At 38.8% G+C, this 15,875-nt stretch overlaps 1 protein-coding gene across 12 annotated transcripts in view; it reads left to right on the top strand.

Annotated features, from left to right (window-relative positions):
- The window catches only part of MARK3 (microtubule affinity regulating kinase 3), a 65,346-nt gene that overhangs the window by 28,907 nt on the left and 20,564 nt on the right, over positions 1 to 15,875 (top strand). For 11 of the 12 annotated variants that reach the window (XM_075503649.1, XM_075503651.1, XM_075503653.1 and 8 more), the window contains 8 exons: positions 1,920 to 1,990; positions 7,480 to 7,536; positions 8,489 to 8,725; positions 8,820 to 8,939; positions 9,645 to 9,744; positions 10,020 to 10,132; positions 10,917 to 11,070; positions 12,818 to 13,035. In XM_075503649.1, coding sequence (XP_075359764.1) covers positions 1,920 to 1,990; positions 7,480 to 7,536; positions 8,489 to 8,725; positions 8,820 to 8,939; positions 9,645 to 9,744; positions 10,020 to 10,132; positions 10,917 to 11,070; positions 12,818 to 13,035 — 1,070 coding nt within the window. The remainder of the gene's footprint in view (positions 1 to 1,919; positions 1,991 to 7,479; positions 7,537 to 8,488; positions 8,726 to 8,819; positions 8,940 to 9,644; positions 9,745 to 10,019; positions 10,133 to 10,916; positions 11,071 to 12,817; positions 13,036 to 15,875) is intronic. The other variant, XM_075503655.1, reaches the window with a different exon arrangement.

Here is a 15,875-nt window from a genome sequence, read left to right on the forward strand (position 1 = left end):
CTAGAATTAAGGTATTCGGGCTTAAGTTACTCCTTGCTGGCTAAAATCTAATAGCACTCAATTTGTCAATGTGACCCTTCAGCATCAGCAGCTGGTAATCTCAGATAGTTGAGGCTTTTCTTTAGTTTTGTGAGGGAGATATAGAGACTTTTTTCAGAGAAAATCAGCATTGAATTCTGTCTCTGACATTAGATTACGTGAAGTTTAACAAATTACTATAAATCAGGTAATGATTCTCTACCTGCCTATGTTTTCTTCTGGCAGCTCCCTAAATGCTCAGCCAAGAATTGTCCAAACAGAAACAAAGTTGGTAAAATACAGTTAAAATATTTGCTGGTACAGGTGTTTGTGGAGGCACCTCTGTGCTATTTGATGGTACTAGGCTTAAAAGTGAAGTCCTGTTGCCATCTAGTGATTAGCTTCTAGGAGGTAGAAGGGCCAGTGGTTCTCTAAAAGCACTGAGGATCTTTCTGAGGGTAATGGAGAGATACACACTGTACTGGTCTAAAAGGCCATGAGCAGTACCCTTTGCACATGCCGTGTTGTGCAAGACGGGAATGGCAGATAAGCTCAGTGGCAAGCATCAATTTCCCGTATTTCCTCTGTATCAAGATACTGGTCATGCATGATGCATATGAACTCTGTGGCTGCAGGATGAAAGAAACTATTGCTACAACTGCAACACTTTGCATAAACTGGGGATAATTCTTTCTCTGGTGTCATTTTCCCTGAATTGTGAAGAAATGTTCAAGTTTGGGCTTTCAAGGTTTTTGAAGAAACAGCTGTGAAATATAGCTGAGAGAGTTATCTGAGTTGAGTACTAAATAATACACTACGGAGGGAAGTAAGGCTATTTTGTAGAAAATCCTGACATTCCCTCAAATTGCTCAGTTGTTTCCTTTTCCAGAGTCCTTTTCCATGACTCTGGGTTTTTTATTCAAATTTGGTGGAGTTGCTTCTTTTCAAAAATAAATGTGAAGTTACTCAGCTCTTCCCTTGTGAGGTGGCTATCTACAAAACAGTGTTTTCTTGCTCAGTAGAGAATATTTAGATATTTGATCCACTTCTAAAGTTTTTATTAATTTTGTGTATTAGCAAAGAATTTTTAAAACTGTGTACTAGTCTGTGTTTGTAGGAGTTCTTATGTATGTGACTGCTAGTTTTTAGTAAAGAAAATCTCCCATGCTCTCACAAGCATGTCAATGTTTTGTGGGCCAGTTGGCCTCACCTAAAGCTCAAACATTGTAGTCTGTATTGACGTGCTATAAAATGGCTGGATTGATTAAAGGGGAAAAAAAACCCCAAAACACAACAGATCTTTAGTACTGCTTTAGTAATCTCCTTTAGTCGTCCACAACCATACAACATTGGGCTTGTTCAGGAGTAATCCTTCTCAGTGTATCTTACAGGTGTGATGGTTGTGTGATGGATTATGTCAGTGTGTCCTGCTGTGCTCATTATTGTGACCTTCCTTGCGGGTACCTCTTCCAAGCCTAGGTTAAAGCTAAGATTTCCGATTTTGGTTAAAACATGTTTACACACATGCACAAATAAAAATTCTAGTGCTGGTATGACAATATTTACAAATATCATCAGATGTTCTCATATATGAAGCTTTTTTTTTGTGGGGCAAAAGTCATCTCTATTTACAAAACAGAAGTACGCTGCTCATTTCTATCATAAATAACTGAAAGGAAATTTTTTTTCTATATCCAGTCATTCATTAAGTCTTATTATTTTCTTGTATAAGAGATGACAGTGTAGTAAATTGCATAGCAGTTGTGCCTTGCTCTCTTGAGCTAACCTGTAATCATAAACATGAAGTACAATCATTCCAGTGAAGCTGCTGTGGACAACTGCTAGAGAGGAATCTCTAGGTTCTGAAATTGGCGTTAATGTATCTCATTATTGAATTGTAGGGGAGGTGTTTGACTATCTGGTTGCACATGGAAGAATGAAGGAAAAGGAGGCTAGAGCTAAATTTAGACAGGTATGTATAACATTCCTATACATCAGCCCCACCCCACCCCCATTTTTAATGCTGAAATGAGTAAAACGGCTGTCCTTTGCATTTAACTTCCAGCAGTGTTCAGCATGTTGCGGATTTGTAGCCCTGAGTGAGAAAGAACTTGGGTTACAGTAGTACTTCGAAGGGGTTAGTAGGCCATTCAGTGGTGCTAGTTTCCTTCGTGCTGTGTGCCAGGGTGTCCAGGAGTGCCAGAACACAGTGACTGCTTGATTTGGAAGTGTATTCCGTTCCAAAATTCATTTCCTCTGGGTTGATTTCATATATCCTTAGTTCAGCTGGCCCGTAACCTTTTGGAAGTTATTCAAATGTAACAGGCTACAAACAGGTCAGTTTCAAAAACACAAGGCAGTGCACCTAACAGGCATCCGTTCACATCCATACGCTTACATGGAAAGTTGCAATTTAATAGTTGTTCTAAAAAGTCACGGAGAAGTAATTTCTAGGCTTGTTAGTTTAGCTTTCTTTATGATGGATAAACTAGCCCTGCAAAGATGTTGGAATTTCATTGATCTGTGAAAAGCATTTCCATTCTACAGTAAAGCAGTATTGAACATAACCAAATATTTTTGCATAACTAATTAAAATCCCAAATCTCTGCTCTTGTAGCATCTAGAGTTTCATTTGTGGATCTGACTGGTCTGATGGACTTTGTTTTCTGCTCTTGTGCAGAAATTTTTAAATGCCTATGTTATTTCCATCCCTTTGGTCACTTGGGTAAGCTAGATAATGTTGTGAAAAGTAATAAATATCAAAATTAGCTCATGCTTAATGACATTTTAATGAATAGGGACAAGAGTGTTTTATTAAACAATGTGTAGGGGCTTTAAACTGGTGAATTGTGGCAATGACGTGACAGTCAGTTTCCCTGTTGGAAGGGGAGGCTCTGATAGCTTCATTGCTTAAGCATAGCCATACAAAAGTAGAAGAAATCTTATATAATGTATGAGACTTCCAGGAAATTGATTAATGCCTTTCACAAAATGCCTTGTAAAGAAAACTTTTACACTTCTCTAGTGTGGGTAGTGTGACTGAAAGGAACAATTTGGGAACTAGGAAACTGCCACAACTGTTTTGGTGCCTCTGTCTCATGTAGTAAGAATTGTGTGAAAGCAATATAAACAATAAGCTCAAAAGTAGCAATGAAGTAAAGAAAAACAGAAACTTTTTTAACCCAACATAAGGAGGCAGCAAAAGGAAATCCTTGTTCCTTTGTTTTCTCTCATCTCTAAATCTTGTATTTACCCTCTTTAATCTTTTGCGCAAAACCCACCCCCCTCAACACTAAAAACCAAACAGACGAACAAAACAACCCAAAAAAACCAGCTGCAGACTTCATATCCCTAGAAGTGATTTGTGATTACTGGAGTTATACAGCTTGAATTTCCTTAGTAAGGAAAATTTTTCTTCCTCTTTAACAAAATGTCTTTTTAAAGCCGCTTCCCTCCCTTCCATATTCTGGCAGCTAGAGAACTTTCCTTTGTGATTGAGGGTTTCTGGTATGTGTTTCTGTGCTGTGTTGGAGTAGATGTGATGGGTTGTGGAGCAGTCGTTCCCACTTCAGCCATCTCTTCTAAAGCCCAGACTGTTGCCTTTCTCTTTGTAATGTCACTTGAAGAGCTTCAGAGTAACTTGAGAGGCTTTGCTGTTCTCTCTCAGATGTGAATGTTGAAAACTTCTACTGGTATGGTTCTCTGCTCTTTGTCCTCAGTTTCTTTTATCAGGAGTTGTGTGGAAAAAGATCTTGTGGTAATTCCATTGAAATTGCATGTTTGTTCAACAATTACCTGTTTTTTCTAACAATTCAACTCCCCTTTAAGTGAAAACTTGTGGAAACAGGTCAAACATGTTTTACAGGTACACTTAGTGCTTAATTTTATGGGATAATGTGGGTAGTACAGGATATGTGTAACTTCATTTTTCAAAAACAAATGTGAAGGGAAAGAATTTAAAAGATAGTTACCTGCTGAGCTGGGTATTTGACCCATCAAGAGTTGATTTTATGCACTTCAGATTCTCAGCTTGATTTTTCTTTTTTTGTACTTTGGTAGTCTAAATGCTGTTTGTAAAGATACATTGATGGCCTCACTTGAATCCACTGAAATATACAGAAGTATGTTTTCAGTTTCTTATAAGTCTTGTATCCTGGCACAGGCAGCTGTGCTCTGTCCTCCCTCAACAGCTGACTTCCTGGCTACTGAGCTCAACCAGTTTTAGAGGACCTTGATCTCAAAGATAGGAGGTTCTTGAGAGCTTCAAAAGCATGAGCACCTGGAAAAAAAAGAGAATCCTAGGAGAGAAACTGTAGCACAGGCACTTTGCTAGAGAGAAGAGCATGCACGCAGACAGAAGTCAGGAAACTTTGATCAGTGCTTGGCATTTATTAGACATTAGGACTCGGGCTATGGGACAGTGTCAAAGGAAACTAGATCTTGCTGGGTTTACAGGTCATAAAACTATTCATTTCACCTTACTGTAGTCCCAGAATAGCTTTGTTTAGCTCTTAGCCATTGTTGGAGAGGGAGTGCTCTCTGTAGACCTTTTATCTGATTCAGTGCAGCTGTTCTTATGTTAGATAGGGACTTATGACATAATAGGGATTTTTCTTTTTTACTTCACTAACTGGTTTAACAGACGGTGACTCTCTTTAAACTGAAGAAACAGTTGTGCCGTGGTATTGAGCTTAGTTCTTACAGTAGGTTGTATTATATCTTGTTTTCAGATCATGTTTCTTCTTTCAGTAGTTGTGATTTCTGGATCAAACAGTTGTGTTTTATCTGAGGCGGCCCTTCCTCTCTAGCAGGCAAAGAGCAGAATTTGGTAATTCTCCCCTCTTTGCTTGTTAAAAATTTTTTTTGGTCCATTTTGTTATGCATACTTAAGGTTTCTAGCAGGAAAAAAAGAATGTAAAAGAGATCACATCATTCCAGTCACGCTTGACAAGGAACACAGGAGAGGGTACAAACACTAAAAATACAGCCATGCTCTGCAGTTCTCCATTTCAAGCTCCTTTTGTGCAGCCATGTGTGAGAAATTCAAATCCAGAATGTTTTGCATTCTTAATGTCACCTCATTTTTCTTCCCATATTACAAGCTTCCAAGCAGTTCTGGTTTGATCTTACCATCCTTTTTCCATAGAAAAATCTGCCCATCTGGGTAAGAATTAATGCAAAAAATGGGAAGCCAAGACTCGGGGCAGGGGGTCTTCCAAAATTCATGTGTATTACTTCCCTCTCTTCATCTACTGCAGCTGATTAGATCTGGCCTCCTTCATTCTTCCCACTGTTTCCCTGCAGAAGCAGTTTAGAATGTTTTATGCTGGTAGATGTTAGGACAGGTCTTGGAAAATAAAAAAATCCACAAAATACATCTTACTTGTATGTTCCAGTTAAGAAACAAAATACTCTTGGCAGTGTGGAAGGGACCTTGAGAGGTCATTTATCTATCCTTTTGTCACTTAACCCTTATGAAGAATGGTTTGTCTGCCTAGAGATAACTTGTTCTAACTTGTTCTTTAAAACCTATGATTATACAGATTTTTGAAATCCCTCCCAAGAAATGTATTTCAATGCTCCAATTGTTACCTCTAGCAAAATGGTCTGCTGTTTCTTCCCCTCTTCTCCTCACCTGCCAAGCGTCAGCAAATTTCTCACACTCAAGTCGGTTGGGGGTGAGGGGGCTGTCAGTGGAAACAGTGATGGAAGGTGGAAGACAAGGAAGTCAATCCAGCGCAGCCCTGCTTTGTGCTATTTTTCATTCCGTTTTGACTGCTGTTCTTCAATTATTAATGTCATACACATTGCACTATTTCCTTTCCATTTAGATTGGACTTACTTCTGCAGTCTTTGTGCTATCCTGTTGCAATGCAGAGTAGTTCAAAAGCATCTCCAAAGGAAACTACTGATTGATCATCTGCTAGACCTTCTGCTCTTAGATAGTCCTAGTAAAAGCAGTTTAGGAGCGAGTGGTATAGGGCTGTGTCTCTGCAGTCCTGAATAAAGCTTGAGGTGTTTGTCGTGCTGTCAGCCTTAGAAGCACCTGCAGACTGAGCTTGTGACTGGCACTAAAGTAATAGTAGTGGAGAGGAAAGGAAGGAAAACCAAAAGGATGGTACAAGTGGTGGTGTGGGAGCACTTTGGCAGTTTCAGTAACTGTAAAAAGCTGAACTTGGAGTCTGAAAGAGGGAGCCAATACATAAAGGAACAAGCAAAACCAGAATGAAAGTGTAGGGAATGGAAATACTTCAACTTTTCGTAGACTGCCTGGTTTCTAAGGTAGCATTTTGCACCTGCATGATTCAATAATACAGGGGCACAAAGATCATAACACTGGTGCTTAAGTTTTGAATGCAAAATTGAGTGGTAGGCCACTTCTTTGACCTACTAAGAACCTTACTTTCACCTACTCTAAATACGGAGGATGAGAACCATTGCTTCTTACCAGTACAGGAGGATCCTTATGCTAAGCTGGGCGGTCTGATCATGAGTTATTTTTTCTAACAGTAATGATAACTCATCTTTCTGTGTTGGAAATCTTAATCTTGAACAAAGAATGGAAATACATTTATTTAGGTGTAGTTATTACGTTATATTATTTTTATGTGCAGTTCCACTTATTTTAAGAAGTCATAACATCTGCATCAATTCTGACCACGTATGCATGACAATAAAATGTGTTTGACCACATTTGTGATCATGTAACAATAAGACTTTATCTAGGTTTTCCATACATGTAGAGTTCTGCAGCAATGTTTATGACTCTAAAGCAATGTACTAGGACACTGTACTGTGTAAATAGCTTATATAGTTTGCTATATAAAGCAGCAAAAACTTAATGATATTTGGAAATGATGATGGAAGAAATTATTCCATTACACTTGAGAAACATACAGAGTTTTTTCCATTGAGCTTGCTACTCTTGTACAGTATACAAAATACAATAAACCATATGCACTTAGACAGCAGACATCTGTCAGATGCACAGTTGCTTCTCACTACATAAGTTTTGACAAACAAGCTGTTTCCCAGTAGTTTCTCCGGGAGCTAAGCCCATTTCTTACCCTTTTCTCTCCATGCTGTGGCATGAAAAATCACCTTTGGGGAGGGACTGGAAGACTTCAGTGTAGAGGGAAAGCTTTTATAGCTGTATACAGTACTGGAATGGAAGTACTTCAGTAACCTTTCTGAAAGTCATTGCTGCTACTGGTCTATAATTAGCCACATAGGAAAACCAAAATCCTCTTTCAAGTATAGTAGAAACCAAATAGATCAAATAACAAACACCTAAGTGATTTAACAGCTTTCCCCCAAATATGCTGGTCACGGTGGTAGGTGGTTATGTAGCTCAGAGTAGATAAGTACATGTCAACTTTAGTAATAAATGTTGAACTTTTTGATTAAAATGTCTGTTTCTTAGAGATGTCACTTATATAATTGGGTTTGTTTTCTATCCAGATAGTATCTGCAGTGCAGTATTGCCATCAAAAGCATATTGTTCATAGAGATCTCAAGGTGAGTAGGAAAAAGTGTGTGAAGTGTGTGTCAGCTTCTGTACCTGTGGGTGTGATCTTTACTGTGCCGATAAAATGCAGTGTGTATTAAGCTTTCTGATTTTTTTTCATGTGTTACAGCAAGTTTTGAGGCATGTTTACATTATAGAACCATTTCAAATAAAAGGAAGAGGATTTGTAAGGCTTTTAAATATAGAAATTGAATGGCTGTTGAAAGCCTCTCACCCTGTGGTCAGGTTCAAATCTGATGCAGGTCAGTGTTACATGAGAGGTCTTTAAAAAAAAAAAAGGTAGTTTGATAGAGATAATGACAAGTTTTGCTCTTGAACAGAATGAATTACCAGTTGTGATGATGGAACTGAAGTATTACTTCTTTGTAGCTTGGCTTGAAATGGTATATCCCTTCTTTAAACTGTGCCTTTTATATTAATAGTGTTGCTACATAACTTGTTCAACATATCATAGCTTTGTAACTTAAAAAAAACCCAAACAAACAAAAAAAACCCCAACACATCCCCCCCCCAAAAAAACCCCCAAAACCACAAAACACCAACAAAAAAACACTTAAAGTTTAAAGGTTATGTGTATTACCAAACTTTTGCAAGAATGCCCCACAAAATATGGATAATGAGACTATATCTTGTTATCATCTGAATAGATTAAAAAATATAAGTTACAGTAGCTTGGGATGCATTTCTGTGGAGAAAAGAGATAGATGGTAATAACACAGTTATCAGGTAGCGTAACAGCTCCATAGTCTGAAGCCATTGTACAGAGATTTTTAAAATAGGGGATATGTGAATGATAGATGAAAGCACACCTAAAGACCTTGCAAGGAAGGGAATGTTAATAGATATTTCGGCTTTCTGCATTTTAAGAATGAGTAAAATGGACAATAGCATTTTAAATCGAGTATTTTAAGTTCATCTTACAAACCATTCTTTCTCTTCCAGGCTGAAAATCTATTACTAGATGCAGATATGAACATTAAAATCGCTGACTTTGGTTTTAGCAATGAGTTTACAGTTGGAAATAAACTGGACACCTTTTGTGGCAGCCCACCGTATGCTGCTCCAGAGCTCTTTCAAGGGAAGAAATATGATGGACCTGAAGTAGATGTTTGGAGTTTAGGTGTTATTCTCTATACCCTTGTGAGTGGATCTCTTCCCTTCGATGGACAGAACTTAAAGGTGCGTTTTTGTAGAACATGTTGGGCATGTTTACCTAATATTTTAAGTGATTTGCTGCTTACAACTTACTGTCTGTTCTTTTTCTGTTACCAAGGAACTTAGAGAAAGAGTGCTAAGGGGAAAATACAGGATTCCTTTCTACATGTCCACAGACTGTGAAAACCTCCTCAAACGTTTCCTGGTGCTAAACCCAACAAAAAGAGGCACTCTAGAGGTAATGGCACAAATAAGGTGCATCAGAAAGCTAGATGTTATATTTTGCAAACTATATTTTTGAGCTGTAACTTATTATTGTCATACTGTTCCTGAATAGTTTATTTGGAGTGGATTTGAGTAAAGCATATGGCTTTTAAGATTTTGTTTGCTGGGGTTGCAAGGCACCTGACTCCACAGTTACTTTCAAAATGAATGTGAGACTACACTGCATATGTCCTAGAACTTTTCCTGATGGTTACATTGTGGATTCCTGTGTTAATGGATGATCCACCAGGGCATTTTCCACATTTTCAAAGAACTGGAAGTATTGACTGCTAGATTATGGTGCGGTTGCCTTTTGCCTGCATTTGGTACCATCATAGAGGAGAAAGGCCAAAACAATGCTGGCTTCTACGGACTTCCATAGTTGAGCCTGGACCTACTAGACTTGTCAGAGTTGTTACACTGCTCATGGTCTGTGTTATGGGCTTTTACCTTTCAGCGATGTGCTAGAATACAGCTGACTGGGAAGCAGCTTGGCTTGATGTGCATTGTTGTTCCTCCTCACTGGAGCAAAACAAAACTGAGTAGGTGCTGGGGCCTGTTCTGGAAAATGAAAATTAGAAAAGGCCTCAATGCTTGGTAGATAGGGGAGTTGTTCTTGCAACAGCTCGTCTTCTTTGCTGGTAAGGGTATTGTACTAACAAAACTCTTTCTTTTCTAGCAAATTATGAAGGACAGGTGGATCAATGCAGGGCATGAGGAGGATGAACTTAAACCTTTTGTTGAACCAGAACTAGACATCTCGGACCAGAAAAGAATAGGTAATCGGGTATTTTTCAGAATATGATACTGTTTGCATGATGTGGCTGGGTTTGTTTGTTTGTTTGTTTTTTTCCCTCCACCACTCTGTATTTGTTTGCTGTTTGGAAAAAGTAACTGATCTTTTAATACTGACATTTCATCTGGCTTATGTTCTCATACTTAATCATTTTTTTTAATTCTTTAAATGTTCCATACTTTCTCTTGAGCTTAAACACTCAGCCAGCCTAAACATCAGAGTGTTTCTGTTACTTACAGAGTGTATGTTTGGTTTTAGATATTATGGTAGGAATGGGATATTCTCAAGAAGAAATTCAAGAATCCCTTAGTAAAATGAAGTATGATGAAATCACAGCTACATACTTACTGCTAGGAAGGAAATCGTCAGAGGTAAGTACCATTCTTACAAATGCAAAGAAACAAAGGAATCAGAAAGTGTCCTTGGCAAAGTTACAAGCAAAAATTAAGTCAGTAACTATAGGCATTGCATTCCTGCACAAAAGTCCATTATACTTAAAATCACATTATTCTAGTCATCAGTGTCAACTGTCCAAATGATGCTGTGTTTGTTCTCACCCTGATCTGAGTCAGTAAACTCTTGCCTTTAGGCTCCCCAAAACTGCCCTGCTTGCTCACCAGTTACTCCTCTGAAGGACTTTGTATGCCAGTTACTGTCCTGTCTAGTCTAGGAGCTCAAGTGTGAATGTGCCAGCTGTAAATATTTTAAGAGAACCAAGGAGCAGGACTGATCAACCTAAAAAAAGTTCTTGCATTGTAGATTACCTTTCCATGTGATGCTGAGAGGGCTTGGCATCAGTAAGCTGCTCTTGGTTCCTCTGCTGGAGGAGTTGGTGTGGTGGCTTCTGCTAAATGTATCCTCTCTTCCTGTTAAAATCTTAGAGAACTCTGAGGAGAGAGTACTGAAGGTAGAGATGGATTTTCTTTATCTGATTGTCCTTTGAGGAGCTGCAGATTCCACTGAGTTTCACCCAAGACAGTTGCACAAGGATCTAAGAGAAGTTGGGGCCTCTAAGCAACTTCCTTGCTGTCACAAAATTTCCTATGTACCAGAGCCATCTTGCTTCTGCCTGCCTGTTACTGCTCCCATAATGTGGTGGATGTTTAATTTGTTTTGTCTGAACTCCTTGTTTTAATATTCTCATTTGTATTGTAGTTGGATGCAAGTGATTCAAGCTCCAGCAGCAATCTTTCACTTGCCAAAGTTAGGCCAAGTAGTGATCTTAATAATAGCACTGGACAATCTCCTCATCACAAAGTTCAGAGAAGCATATCTTCTAGCCAGAAACAGCGGCGGTACAGTGATCACGGTGAGCAATTCTCATTTTCAGTGTTGCAGAATATAGTGACTTCCAGTTCTGTTCAGTTTCTGAATTTGTCTCCATCCCCCAAAGGTAAGGAGGATGACAACAGTGCAGCTCACAGCATGGTGGTTAAATAACTTGCTGAATAACTAATATATTTTTTGTAGTTGGTTTTGTTATAAAGCCTTCAAAAACAGCTCCTAGAGAAATGCTGAATACACCAATTTAATTCTCTTATTCTGCCTTGTGTTCTCCTTTGCATTCCTGACCGTGCTGGGAAAGTCTTGTTACACAAATTGAAGAGAATGTTGCAACCCCCTTTTTCATGAAAAGCACAGCACTCCTCCCCCATGCTCTTGTATGTCTGTTCAGCTTTTGTTTTCTTTTGACACTAATAGGTCAGCTTGTGTCTAAAACTTGAAGAAATGTGAGTTTGCCAATATTTCTTGTTTCCTGAGGGTAGTGTCACTTGATTGTCCTGCAGGAAATAAATTTCTAAAGATCAGTGACTCAGACAAACTTACAACTCTTCTGTTTAATGAGTGTGCAGGATAGTAGCTTAGGGTTTTCTAAATATCTTAAACATCTTCCTGCCCAGACACTAATTCATGAAAGGAGTCTCTGTTTAGGTCTAATTTTAAATACCTCAAGTGCATTCAGAGGTCGCTTTCCTTGGGGAGTCTCCTGGGATGACAGTTACTGTGTTTTGTGATGCTTTTTAATATATTTCAATATATGTATATTGAAATATATATATACACACACTTTTTTGTGTGTGTGTTTATATACATATGCTTTTTGATTAATTGTTATTAAAACACTAACTACAAAGTTGATGTATCTTGATGTATCCTCTTCTGAGGAGGTGTAATTGAGACAGCAGAAAACACTATCTTGACATCCCCACAGGCTTGTCCAGTGTCCAGGAACCTGTTAAAGCAAGAGGGAGCTTGGGACTGTTGAAGGGGCTGCCTCATTCTCGGGTGTTCCTGGCACACCCGGGGAGGCTGGTGGCAAACCACCACTGCTTCTGGGCTGTTCCAGGAGCACAGTCCGCTGGCCATTAGTGCCGCTGGTGGTCTAGGGTTGTGTCACCATGTACCTGTCTCAGGAGCCCAATTTTATCAGAAATTGGCCTGAACAGCGTGTGCCAGCTTTGTGTGAATGAAGGATCCTCTGATTGGAATGAGTCAGGTAGATTCTAAAGGTTTTTTCCTACCAAGCCAAACCAGTGCCAGTACTCAAACACCGGAAGACTCCATTAAATTTGTAATTCTTTCATGGAAATCAAGTAATATCTTTGCCTAATGAATTTGAATAATTGTCTGTTATGGCTCTCCTGTCCTTAGCAAGGTAAACAGAAGAGTGTTAGGTATCTTTGAGTTGTCATATAAGGGAAAGCCTTACTAGAGTTGAGTTGAGTATCAGATCTGTCAGATTTTATTACAAAATGGGGGGCCTTGCTTCAGGGTGTCGTGTCTCTGTGTTGTCATCACCTCCCTCCTGTCCTCCCCACCCTTAAAGGGTGGGGGGAGAACCGTTTGGAAAGTGTTTTGTTTTTCACAAAATTTTACTGTCTTCTGAAACATGCATATTTTCAATAATTGAAATAATTACCTTTTTGCAACTCTGATTTCCAGTGTTAATTATTTTGATTCTCTTGTGTGAATACATTTCCATTGTAGGGAAGAATAGCTACTGGACTTGTGAGAAGAAAATTCCTTTTTCTATTTCTTTTTGTTTGTTTTTTAAGCTGGACCTTCCATCCCCTCAGTAGTGGCATATCCCAAAAGAAGCCAGACTAGTACTACAGACAGTGACCTCAAAGAGGAAGGAATTCAGTCAAGAAAATCCAGTAGTAGTGCTGTTGCAGGAAGAGGAATTGCACCTGCTAGTCCAATGCTTGGAAATGCCAGCAATCCCAATAAGGCTGATATTCCTGAACGTAAGAAAAGTTCGGCTGTTCCTAGTGTAAGTAGAAATGCTTATTTATCAAAACCATGAAATGTTTTTAAGGGATGAAAAAGTGTTAAACCTGTGATGTATCAGTGGTGTTGGTTTTACTTTTCATCAAGAGTAAATGTAGGTATCTCATACTCTTGCCTTTTTTTTCCCCTGCATCAGTCAGCTACTCAAGTTACCTGTTAATATTCCTGAAGTAGTTAGTAGGTATTAGTAATTGGCACTAGCAGCTGTTAGTGAACAGACATGATTTGGGTATTAAAAAAAAAAAATCATAAAAAAAAAAAGAAGAATCTGAACTCAAAGGCTGTCTCCTGAAATTTCGTACAAGTTAAGTTATTTCTGGTATCACCAACTACTTTTCTGTGGCCTCTTGTACAGAAGAATGAAATCTCTATTTGTATTACCCTATTTTTATAGTTTCATATGTTTAAGGAACCACCTAATCTTTGTTCTCAAACAGGCTATTACAAGTCATAGTTACATATATTAAGATTATCAAACAAATGTGGCTCTAAAAACTGTTCAAAGGTGTATTTCAACCTGTGTTTAAAAGCAGCGTGCCTGGCTTTTGTCCTTGTGGGCTTCCCCCACCTACCCCTAAACTCCCAACAACAACAACACAAAACCACTCTAAGGTGTAACTAGTGAATTTACAGGGTCGAGCAGTAGGCAGTGAGCCAAAAGAAAGAAAATCCTTTGTTCGGTTTAGCTTTAAATTGTATACTCCGTGGTGCCTCCCTCTGAGGTAAAGTTGGAAATCTGTTTTCATGTCATAACTCTTGAGTCTTGTAACATTTAATTTCTAAAACTGTGGAATTTTGTATTGAAAAACTTCTTCTTTTCAGAGGAAATAACTTCCCAGTTCTTTATTCAACTTGCAATGGAGTGACTTTTTTTTTTTTAAACTTACCCCACAAAGCTGTCATATTTGGTCATATACTCAGCACCATTATTTACAGCAAATGAGAACAGAACTTCCTGAGCTCACAGCTTTTTGACAATCTGAAGCAAAAAAAGTAAAATAAGATTTGTTTTAATTTATTGTCTCTGTATTGTCAGTTGGCTTAGTGGCTGATAGTGACTTGGCTGGAGGATTTCAAAGAGATTCCTTGGAAAGACACGTCTTCTACTGCAGCAGCTGTTATTCATAAATGTGAACAAGAGCACATGATTTTGGGGGACCCTTTTTTGATTTTTGTGGTCCCCTGCCCTTTCCCTTCTTGGTTTTTCATGAGTCCAGAAACCATTCAGATTTTGTTTCTTACGTGACAGTTCTTAGCTACTGGGTCTCAAAATGGTAGGATAATCAAATCAGTTTTGTCCTACATTGGACTTCACTCAGTATTGTGTAGTGCCTTATTCAAGAGCTTTGCATCACAGTTACAACATATTTTACATTTAGTATCTTTAGTATTTTGATCTGCTGTGCTACACCACTCCCAAATCCTGGGGATTTATTCCAGTAGTCTGATTTCAAATTTCGTGCTACTGTAGCTGAAATAAAATTTCAGCTCATAACGATAGGATACTTCTCTCTTCTGAGTCAGTGTGCAACTGATCCAACTGATCTTTTACAAGCAGTGGTGCAAGGTGGTGAACATGGAATCAGGCTTACGATGTCACTCAATTAGTGTTTAAAATTGTCTCCGTTTATAGCTTTTCATGTCAGAGTGTGCAAACTCTTTTCACCTTGCCGCCCCCCCCCCCCCCGCTAGAGATTAGTCTTTTCCTTTCTGGCTGTTGGGGATGGAGGGAAGCACTGACTTTTTACACAATTCCTGGAACTGATTAGGAAGTTTTATTTCTTACAGTATTGGCCTGCATCTAGAGGGGAAAAAAAGGATGTTGGAGTTAGCATATTGTCCTGAAGTTGAAAAAAGTTTGAGGTGGACAGAGTTTGTGTTCTCACTGAGAACTTTAGTCCTAAAATCAGTAATATGATGAGAAAAATCACTGAAGAGACAGAAAAATACTATTTAAAAATAATTATTTCTTTGACAGATACAGCAAAAGTAGTAGAACCGGTCCTTGCTGGAGACCCTTAGCCAGTTGTGTGCTGCTCTTATTTAATAACAAAGCTTACAAGCATGCACTTAAGGATAACAGTTGTGCTTGTAGAGCAGATAGCTAAGTCTGGGGTTGGAGTAAGGGGCTCCAAACTGTCCTGAAGTTGACAGAGCATTTAAACTCTTGCAAACAAAATAGTTCTGCAAGCTGAACAAGTGCCCATCAAATCTTCAGGTTCACTGGGCAAATAGCAAATAAATAATGAAAACCTGCTACAGGGGTTGCATAGTTAGCAGCAACTAATAACTCCTTGTTTATTACTCACAGCTTTGGATTTTTCCTCAATGCTTGTAATAAGGCTGTCCCAGGGCCCTTAATATAGCCTTAAGAAAACTGAAAGAGGAGAATAGATGGTATGTTTGGAAAATCATTTAGGACCAAAAACATACTAGTGCTCTTAAGTAAATAGATTGGTTCATTATTGTAAGTCAGAAGCTGATTCTTTGAAAGTGTTTCATCAGTCCTCACCTTGGTGTCTCTTCATGTGAAAATAGCCTGCCTAAGCAGTGGACACAAGACTGTCTAGGAAAAGAGGAGGACTATACCACAAGTTCATCCTTTGTGCTGTGATCAGACCTTGTGCACATGCTCAGAAGTCTCAGCGTATGCTTTTGCAGGGTCAACACCTCCTGCAAAGAAGGCAGACAATGCCACGAGGATGAACTTATGCAGCTAACCCTAACCCTAGGGGTTGTCATTCCATCAGGGAGTGTGATGCTGTTGACACCAGTTTCAGGCTTCCTGTGCTGTGCAGCTGTGCAACTTAGTCATGTCCAGAG

This window comes from Mycteria americana, chromosome 5 (assembly GCF_035582795.1).
Source record: "Mycteria americana isolate JAX WOST 10 ecotype Jacksonville Zoo and Gardens chromosome 5, USCA_MyAme_1.0, whole genome shotgun sequence".
Taxonomy (NCBI): Eukaryota; Metazoa; Chordata; class Aves; order Ciconiiformes; family Ciconiidae; genus Mycteria; species Mycteria americana.